Source organism: Lissotriton vulgaris, chromosome 7 (genome assembly GCF_964263255.1).
Source record: "Lissotriton vulgaris chromosome 7, aLisVul1.2, whole genome shotgun sequence".
Taxonomy (NCBI): Eukaryota; Metazoa; Chordata; class Amphibia; order Caudata; family Salamandridae; genus Lissotriton; species Lissotriton vulgaris.
This window is the reverse complement of record NC_141695.1, coordinates 263,213,338-263,223,493: the sequence shown is the minus strand read 5'-3', so window position 1 is coordinate 263,223,493 and position 10,156 is coordinate 263,213,338. Positions and strand designations below refer to the sequence as shown.

The window sequence follows — 10,156 nt, the reverse complement described above, 5'->3', positions numbered from 1 at the left end:
ACTTCTGAAATTCTAGCAAGAGAGTATCTGGAACAGGTTTGGGGGAGTGTAACCGCGGGACCAGAAAAGGGCAGGAGACGTGTTTTAGTGACTCGGGCTTTTAATTGTTCATACAGTGCATCTGTACAGGTTTTGCGAACTGTGGACCTTCGTGGTGATCTGCTTCTCTCTCTGTGCTGTTTCCTACGGGTTCCCTCTTCTTTCCTCCGGACCGGACTCCGCCGCTCAGGGGGATCTGGAGGCTCCGTGCTGGCCGCCCACGCCGATGCCGAAGGGGGAAAAGGAAAAGAGAGGCAAGTATCAGAATAGATCCACAGGTATGCACTTGGAAACACAAGGTTGGGGTAGTGAGGGGAACACGTAGTACAGTGATCTTGCTCCGCTAGTTTAACTTAAGGAGGAGGGCGAGTGCTCGTGCTTTCCCCCCGGGGGACGTCCCTCAGGTTCCTCCCTCCCCTGTCCGCTAGTCTTCTGGCTTTATCGGTGAACCACCCCAGGAAGCGTTTACGTACCTCTGTGAGCCGTACCCCTCCTGGCGTACGGCTGGGCGACGCGTGGTGTTGGCCTCCAGGCGTTCCCCGTTCCTCCTCTGGTTTCTCGGCGTCTACTTCCTCCTGCAATGCTCGGTCCGAGCTGCTCTCGGAGATCAGCTCCCAGGTCCACTCTTGATCCGTCGGCTCTCCTTCAGAGCGAGGGGTCTCGTCGATCCTCCTGATGCTGTCGCTCGGCTTGTCCTCGCGCTCTCCGCTTCCTCCTCTCCTCCGCTCCTTTTCTCCGCTCTCTCGTCCTTCTTCTCTCCGCTCCTCCACGCTGCTTCCCGCCACTCCGCTCCTCTCCACTCTGACCGCTCCTCCGGTGTATAGACACCCCTGGTGCTGGGCGTTCTCCTCCTTTATCCACCTGGGAGACTCCGCCTCTTCTACACCGCCGGACTGGTTAAAGGGCCATACGTCTTCCTCGTCGCAACTGTAGGTGTCGGGGCTGTACCACTCCGAATACTGCGTGGGCTGTGGAAAGAAGAGGGGGGGGTCACATTGGGTCAGTTCGCGCCCTGTGGCGGTGCTCGCAAGGGGGACCCCGTTACACACCTCCCCCCCTGGACGCTTCCGCTCGGGAAGCGGATGACGAGACAGAAAATCAGCCCCAACGTTGTCCACACCACGCTTGTGGCACACCCTGAAGTTGTACGGCTGCAATGCCAGGAACCACCTCATGACCCTGGCATTGGTCGATTTGTTCCGGGCCATCCAAGTAAGGGGCGCATGGTCTGTGTAGAGCGAGAAGGGCCTGCCCTCGAGGTAATAGGCCAATTTTTCTACGGCCCAACGGATAGCCAGGCACTCCTTCTCTACCGTTGCATACTTTAGTTCCCGCGGGAACAGCTTCCGGCTGACGAACAGGATTGGGTGGTCCAATCCATCCCGGCCTTCCTGTGATAGCACCGCGCCGATCCCAAACTCGGACGCGTCCGTGTGCAAGGCGAATGGACGCGTATAATCCAGGGAATTGAGGACGGGGGTGGAAGTGATCCTTTTCTTCAACTCGTTGAAAGAGTCCAACATGACCACTGTGGGTTTGGCCAGCGCGGCCTGCTTGACAGAGGTCTGCAGGGCGTCCGTGAGGGGGGCGGCCACCTGAGCAAAGTTCGGTATAAACCGTCGATAGTACCCTATTAGCCCCAAGAACGCACGTAGTTCTTTTTTTGTGGTGGGAAACGGAGCCTCAGAAATGGCCCGGACTTTCTCCGTTTGTGGCTCGATCATGCCGTGTCCCAGGACGTACCCCAGGTACTTGACTTTGTGAAAGGCTATCCGTGATTTTTTTGCATTAATCTTTAGTCCCGCATGGCTCAGGGTATCCAACACTTGCGACAGGTGTCTCAAATGGGTCTTCCAGTCGGGGCTGAACACCACAATGTCGTCCAGGTACGCTGAGGTGAAGGACGACAGACCGTGTAGTACGTTATTCATAAGTCTCTGAAAGGTGGCGGGTGCTCCGTGAAGGCCAAACGGTAGCACCGTAAACTCATAATGGCCCTCCTCGGTTGAAAAGGCTGTTTTATGCCGGTCCTCCTCCCTCAGCGGTACCTGCCAGTACCCTTTTGTGAGGTCGATCGTGCTTATGTACTGCGCATCTCCCAACTTTTCTATGAGTTCGTCAATCCGAGGGATGGGATATGCATCGAACTTCGAGATGGCGTTTAGGGCCCGGAAGTCCATACAGAATCTGCGTGATCCGTCCGGTTTGGGTATGAGAACGATTGGGCTTGACCAGTTGCTGTGTGAGGGGCGTATGACGCCGAGTTGTAACATGTCAGTTACCTCGCGGCGTATGTCTTGTCTCCTGGCTTCTGGGATCCTATAGGGCCGTATTTTTACGGTCTTCCCTGGGTCGGTGTCTATTCGGTGTTCAGCCATCGTGGTTTTCCCCGGGAGGTCGGAAAACACCTGTTCTTGTTTCAGCAGGACGTCCAGCAACTCTTGTTTTTCCTCCTGTCTCAAATCGTCGTTGATCACTAGCAGGGGAATCGTGGAAAGGCAAGGGTTTTTATCCGACTCAGCAAGGTGGACCGGCTGGGGGGGTTTCCCCAACCACTTCTTTTATGTGGTAGACTTGCTTTTTTCTGGCGTTCACTTGTAGCCGGTAACTGGTCTTACCGACCTTCTCCACTACTTGGTACGGACCACTCCACTCCGCTTTGAATTTTTGTGTGGAGGAGGGCAACAACACTAGAGCCCAATCTCCTCTTTCCAAGATCCTCCATTTCTCCATTTCTTTCCTTTATCATAAAGGGTCTTCTGTTTGTTCTGGTGTTTCTCGAGATTGGCGAACGCCAGGTCCCTTAGTTTCCCTAGCTTGGAACGCAGGTTTCGAGCGTATTCCAGGGTATTTGCGGTCTCTTCTGGGGTTTCTTTTTCCCACGCCTCCTTGGTCATGTCCAGTAGTGATCTGGGCTTTCTCCCATATAACATCTCAAAGGCCGAGACCCCTAAACTGCTTTGGGTCTGCCCTCGGATGACATACAAAGCAATGGGAAGCACCTGGTCCCATTCGTTACTGTTGACTTCCAGCATTTTTCTTAAGGTGGTTTTTAGTGTGCGGTTGTATCTCTCTACTAATCCGTCTGTTTGCGGGTGGTATACAGCGGTCCTTATCTGGTGTATGTGAAGCACTTTACATACGTCCCCCATGAGGCGTGACACGAAAGGGGTCCCCTGGTCGGTTAGTATTTCCTTAGGGAAACCCACCCGGGTGAATAGCTCAAGCATCTTGTCCGCCATGTTCTTGGAGGTGGTGGAGGTGAGGGGAAATGCTTCCGGGAATCGCGTGGCATAGTCGACGATGACTAGGACATATGAATATCCTTTCTTTGTTTTTGGGAGAGGTCCAATAATGTCCATACCAATCCGTTCAAAGGGAACTCCAATAATGGGGAGGGGTTGTAATGGCACCGCAGGGGGCCTCGTCATGTTTCTGGTTTGGCAAATGTCACACTCCTTGCAGTAGGTCAAAGCGTCTTTGTATATCCCGGGCCAGTAAAAACACTTCAGGAGGTTCTGGGTGGTTTTCTCTGCTCCCGTGTGACCGGCCACCAAATGAGAATGCAAAAAGAACAGGACTTGTTCGCGGAACGACACCGGAACCAACAACTGCTCGGGGTCCTCTTTCCCCCCCTGGCGGTACAACAGGCCGTTTTTGATATACAGTCTCGGATAACGCAGTGGGTCTTCGTCTTGGGTGTGATGTGCCTTCTCCCAGGCGTTAACCAATGTGGAGTCATTGGCCTGGGCGAATTGAAAACTGCGGTCCAATGTCCAGGGATCCGATGAAGCTAACGCCGTCACCGCTTCTGAGGGTCTCCTTGTTTCCAGTGTCTTCTTCGTCTTGGCCATACTCCGCTCGAACATGGACAAAAAGGCCGGGTTGTCCGTTACGATTATCATGTCTTCAGGCAGCGTAGATAATACCCCGACCCGAACCCTTACGGCTGGTCCTTCCTGGGGTTCTAGGGCCAATAGAGCGACGGGATAGGGTTTCACATCCCCGTGGACACATCGGATGTATACTTGTTCGTGGGGTATGAGCTGGTGGGGCCTTACGTGGTGGGCCTGTACTACCGACTGGCGGCAGCCAGAATCCAGGAGCGCCTGCACTGGGTTACCGTTTATCCTCATACTTACGCGGTATGCGTGTCCCATCTCCGCCGAGTAGAGGACGGTTCGGGGCAGATATCCTACTTCCATCGGTTCGTCTGCCGGTCTTCTCCTGGGGCAATGCCTGGCTATATGACCCCAGGTCCCGCATTCAAAGCACTGTGGTCCCGTGTGAGGGAGGGGTTCGCTTTTCCAGGGACGTGGTTTGGGTGGTTCTGGAACCCTCAGGAGTTTTTTCTCTGGTCTGAAGGGCGTCTTCACCTTGTCAGACTCCTGGGCCTGCAGGGGTCTCTGTTGTACCCGTGAGTATGTGTTAGCCATCTCTACGGCTTGAGCTGTCGTCAGATCAGGGTGTTGTTTTAGCCACCTCTGGGTGGGAAAGGGTAGCGCCTCTACAAACTGTTCCAAATAAATCCGGTCCATTATTTCCTCTTTTGTGCTTTCGTTCGGGCTGAGCCACTTGTCGGCGGCCATCTTCAATCTGACAAACAGAGTTTTTGGCGTTTCTCCTGTTACGCCTCGTTCTCGCCGGAACCTCAGCCGGTAAGCTTCCCGGTCCAATCCCAGATGGTCCAGGATAATCCGTTTGATATCCGTATAAGGGGTATCACCCCTTGGATTGGCCACCTGGTAAGCGGCTTGGGCCTCGCCGACCAACAGCGGGGCCAAAAAAAATGGCCACTTGGCCCCAGGCCATCCACAGGCTCTGGCCGCCCGCTCAAAATTTAATAAGAAGGCATCGGGGTCCTCTCCAGGTTGGTACTTTTGCAGAGAGACCCCGCCTATGGTGTGGGGTATGTTGCTGACTGACACTGGGCCGGACGTAAGAGGGGGGTCCAGAGCACGGGCCGTCACGGCTGTTTTTTTAACAGTTCTCTGTCGGCTTCTGCTGCCCTGAGCTGTTGCTCTTCCAACCTCTCTAACCTCTCCTGCCCTTGCACCAGGGCTTGTACCACGCTCTCCATCTTCTGGTCGCAGATGGCTACAGTGCCCGCATTCTCCAACACTGTAACCGCGGGACCAGAAAAGGGCAGGAGACGTGTTTTAGTGACTCTGGCTTTTAATTGTTCATACAGTGCATCTGTACAGGTTTTGCGAACTGTGGACCTTCGTGGTGATCTGCTTCTCTCTCTGTGCTGTTTCCTACCGGTTCCCTCTTCTTTCCTCCGGACCGGACTCCGCCGCTCAGGGGGATCTGGAGGCTCCGTGCTGGCCGCCCACGCCGATGCCGAAGGGGGAAAAGGAAAAGAGAGGCAAGTATCAGAATAGATCCACAGGTATGCACTTGGAAACACAAGGTTGGGGTAGTGAGGGGAACATGTAGTACAGTGATCTTGCTCCGCTAGTTTAACTTAAGGAGGAGGGCGAGTGCTCGTGCTTTCCCCCCGGGGGACGTCCCTCAGGTTCCTCCTTCCCCTGTCCGCTAGTCTTCTGGCTTTATCGGTGAACCACCCCAGGAAGCGTTTACGTACCTCTGTGCGCCGTAACCCTCCTGGCGTACGGCTGGGCGACGCGTGGTGTTGGCCTCCAGGCGTTCCCCGTTCCTCCTCTGGTTTCTCGGCGTCTACTTCCTCCTGCAATGCTCGGTCCGAGCTGCTCTCGGAGATCAGCTCCCAGGTCCACTCTTGATCCGTCGGCTCTCCTTCAGAGCGAGGGGTCTCGTCGATCCTCCTGATGCTGTCGCTCGGCTTGTCCTCGCGCTCTCCGCTTCCTCCTCTCCTCCGCTCCTTTTCTCCGCTCTCTCGTCCTTCTTCTCTCCGCTCCTCCACGCTGCTTCCCGCCACTCCGCTCCTCTCCACTCTGACCGCTCCTCCGGTGTATAGACACCCCTGGTGCTGGGCGTTCTCCTCCTTTATCCACCTGGGAGACTCCGCCTCTTCTACACCGCCGGACTGGTTAAAGGGCCATACGTCTTCCTCGTCGCAACTGTAGGTGTCGGGGCTGTACCACTCCGAATACTGCGTGGGCTGTGGAAAGAAGAGGGGGGGGTCACATTGGGTCAGTTCGCGCCCTGTGGCGGTGCTCGCAAGGGGGACCCCGTTACACACCTCCCCCCCTGGACGCTTCCGCTCGGGAAGCGGATGACGAGACAGAAAATCAGCCCCAACGTTGTCCACACCACGCTTGTGGCACACCCTGAAGTTGTACGGCTGCAATGCCAGGAACCACCTCATGACCCTGGCATTGGTCGATTTGTTCCGGGCCATCCAAGTAAGGGGCGCATGGTCTGTGTAGAGCGAGAAGGGCCTGCCCTCGAGGTAATAGGCCAATTTTTCTACGGCCCAACGGATAGCCAGGCACTCCTTCTCTACCGTTGCATACTTTAGTTCCCGCGGGAACAGCTTCCGGCTGACGAACAGGATTGGGTGGTCCAATCCATCCCGGCCTTCCTGTGACAGCACCGCGCCGATCCCAAACTCGGACGCGTCCGTGTGCAAGGCGAATGGACGCGTATAATCCAGGGAATTGAGGACGGGGGTGGAAGTGATCCTTTTCTTCAACTCGTTGAAAGAGTCCAACATGACCACTGTGGGTTTGGCCAGCGCGGCCTGCTTGACAGAGGTCTGCAGGGCGTCCGTGAGGGGGGCGGCCACCTGAGCAAAGTTCAGTATAAACCGTCGATAGTACCCTATTAGCCCCAAGAACGCACGTAGTTCTTTTTTTGTGGTGGGAAACGGAGCCTCAGAAATGGCCCGGACTTTCTCCGTTTGTGGCTCGATCATGCCGTGTCCCAGGACGTACCCCAGGTACTTGACTTTGTGAAAGGCTATCCGTGATTTTTTTGCATTAATCTTTAGTCCCGCATGGTTCAGGGTATCCAACACTTGCGACAGGTGTCTCAAATGGGTCTTCCAGTCGGGGCTGAACACCACAATGTCGTCCAGGTACGCTGAGGTGAAGGACGACAGACCGTGTAGTACGTTATTCATAAGTCTCTGAAAGGTGGCGGGTGCTCCGTGAAGGCCAAACGGTAGCACCGTAAACTCATAATGGCCCTCCTCGGTTGAAAAGGCTGTTTTATGCCGGTCCTCCTCCCTCAGCGGTACCTGCCAGTACCCTTTTGTGAGGTCGATCGTGCTTATGTACTGCGCTTCTCCCAACTTTTCTATGAGTTTGTCAATCCGAGGGATGGGATATGCATCGAACTTCGAGATGGCGTTTAGGGCCCGGAAGTCCATACAGAATCTGCGTGATCCGTCCGGTTTGGGTATGAGAACGATTGGGCTTGACCAGTTGCTGTGTGAGGGGCGTATGACGCCGAGTTGTAACATGTCAGTTACCTCGCGGCGTATGTCTTGTCTCCTGGCTTCTGGGATCCTATAGGGCCGTATTTTTACGGTCTTCCCTGGGTCGGTGTCTATTCGGTGTTCAGCCATCGTGGTTTTCCCCGGGAGGTCGGAAAACACCTGTTCTTGTTTCAGCAGGACGTCCAGCAACTCTTGTTTTTCCTCCTGTCTCAAATCGTCGTTGATCACTAGCAGGGGAATCGTGGAAAGGCAAGGGTTTTTATCCGACTCAGCAAGGTGGACCGGCTGGGGGGGTTTCCCCAACCACTTCTTTAGCAGGTTTATGTGGTAGACTTGCTTTTTTCTGGCGTTCACTTGTAGCCGGTAACTGGTCTTACCGACCTTCTCCACTACTTGGTACGGACCACTCCACTCCGCTTTGAATTTTTGTGTGGAGGAGGGCAACAACACTAGAGCCCAATCTCCTCTTTCCAAGATCCTCCATTTCTTTCCTTTATCATAAAGGGTCTTCTGTTTGTTCTGGTGTTTCTCGAGATTGGCGAACGCCAGGTCCCTTAGTTTCCCTAGCTTGGAACGCAGGTTTCGAGCGTATTCCAGGGTATTTGCGGTCTCTTCTGGGGTTTCTTTTTCCCACGCCTCCTTGGTCATGTCCAGTAGTGATCTGGGCTTTCTCCCATATAACATCTCAAAGGCCGAGACCCCTAAACTGCTTTGGGTCTGCCCTCGGATGACATACAAAGCAATGGGAAGCACCTGGTCCCATTCGTTACTGTTGACTTCCAGCATTTTTCTTAAGGTGATTTTTAGTGTGCGGTTGTATCTCTCTACTAATCCGTCTGTTTGCGGGTGGTATACAGCGGTCCTTATCTGGTGTATGTGAAGCACTTTACATACGTCCCCCATGAGGCGTGACACGAAAGGGGTCCCCTGGTCGGTTAGTATTTCCTTAGGGAAACCCACCCGGGTGAATAGCTCAAGCATCTTGTCCGCCATGTTCTTGGAGGTGGTGGAGGTGAGGGGAAATGCTTCCGGGAATCGCGTGGCATAGTCGACGATGACTAGGACATATGAATATCCTTTCTTTGTTTTTGGGAGAGGTCCAATAATGTCCATACCAATCCGTTCAAAGGGAACTCCAATAATGGGGAGGGGTTGTAATGGCACCGCAGGGGGCCTCGTCATGTTTCTGGTTTGGCAAATGTCACACTCCTTGCAGTAGGTCAAAGCGTCTTTGTATATCCCGGGCCAGTAAAAACACTTCAGGAGGTTCTGGGTGGTTTTCTCTGCTCCCGTGTGACCGGCCACCAAATGAGAATGCAAAAAGAACAGGACTTGTTCGCGGAACGACACCGGAACCAACAACTGCTCGGGGTCCTCTTTCCCCCCCTGGCGGTACAACAGGCCGTTTTTGATATACAGTCTCGGATAACGCAGTGGGTCTTCGTCTTGGGTGTGATGTGCCTTCTCCCAGGCGTTAACCAATGTGGAGTCATTGGCCTGGGCGAATTGAAAACTGCGGTCCAATGTCCAGGGATCCGATGAAGCTAACGCCGTCACCGCTTCTGAGGGTCTCCTTGTTTCCAGTGTCTTCTTCGTCTTGGCCATACTCCGCTCGAACATGGACAAAAAGGCCGAGTTGTCCGTTACGATTATCATGTCTTCAGGCAGCGTAGATAATACCCCGACCCGAACCCTTACGGCTGGTCCTTCCTGGGGTTCTAGGGCCAATAGAGCGACGGGATAGGGTTTCACATCCCCGTGGACACATCGGATGTATACTTGTTCGTGGGGTATGAGCTGGTGGGGCCTTACGTGGTGGGCCTGAACTACCGACTGGCGGCAGCCAGAATCCAGGAGCGCCTGCACTGGGTTACCGTTTATCCTCATACTTACGCGGTATGCGTGTCCCATCTCCGCCGAGTAGAGGACGGTTCGGGGCAGATATCCTACTTCCATCGGTTCGTCTGCCGGTCTTCTCCTGGGGCAATGCCTGGCTATATGACCCCAGGTCCCGCATTCAAAGCACTGTGGTCCCGTGTGAGGGAGGGGTTCGCTTTTCCAGGGACGTGGTTTGGGTGGTTCTGGAACCCTCAGGAGTTTTTTCTCTGGTCTGAAGGGCGTCTTCACCTTGTCAGACTCCTGGGCCTGCAGGGGTCTCTGTTGTACCCGTGAGTATGTGTTAGCCATCTCTACGGCTTGAGCTGTCGTCAGATCAGGGTGTTGTTTTAGCCACCTCTGGGTGGGAAAGGGTAGCGCCTCTACAAACTGTTCCAAATAAATCCGGGCCATTATTTCCTCTTTTGTGCTTTCGTTCGGGCTGAGCCACTTGTCGGCGGCCATCTTCAATCTGACAAACAGAGTTTTTGGCGTTTCTCCTGTTACGCCTCGTTCTCGCCGGAACCTCAGCCGGTAAGCTTCCCGGTCCAATCCCAGATGGTCCAGGATAATCCGTTTGATATCCGTATAAGGGGTATCACCCCTTGGATTGGCCACCTGGTAAGCTGCTTGGGCCTCGCCGACCAACAGCGGGGCCAAAAAAAACGGCCACTTGGCCCCAGGCCATCCACAGGCTCTGGCCGCCCGCTCAAAATTTAATAAGAAGGCATCGGGGTCCTCTCCAGGTTGGTACTTTTGCAGAGAGACCCCGCCTATGGTGTGGGGTATGTTGCTGACTGACACTGGGCCGGACGTAAGAGGGGGGTCCAGAGCACGGGCCGTCACGGCTGTTTTTATCAGTTCTCTGTCGGCTTCTGC

The 10,156-nt window shown here is 54.6% G+C and overlaps 2 protein-coding genes across 2 annotated transcripts; both read right to left on the bottom strand.

Moving 5' to 3' along the window:
• Positions 1 to 392: 392 nt before the first annotated feature.
• LOC147701335 (uncharacterized) lies at positions 393 to 4,628 on the bottom strand. Its single transcript, XM_086929339.1, has 2 exons — positions 4,182 to 4,628; positions 393 to 1,007 (listed from the first exon to the last, which is right to left on the bottom strand). Exons 1-2 carry the CDS (start codon positions 4,626 to 4,628, stop codon positions 393 to 395), a joined length of 1,062 nt encoding a protein of 353 aa, XP_086785465.1.
• An 878-nt stretch (positions 4,629 to 5,506) lies between these two features.
• Positions 5,507 to 9,742, bottom strand: LOC147701334 (uncharacterized). Its single transcript, XM_086929338.1, has 2 exons — positions 9,296 to 9,742; positions 5,507 to 6,121 (listed from the first exon to the last, which is right to left on the bottom strand). The coding sequence occupies exons 1-2, from the start codon at positions 9,740 to 9,742 to the stop codon at positions 5,507 to 5,509; spliced, it is 1,062 nt and encodes a 353-aa protein (XP_086785464.1).
• Positions 9,743 to 10,156: the final 414 nt, after the last annotated feature.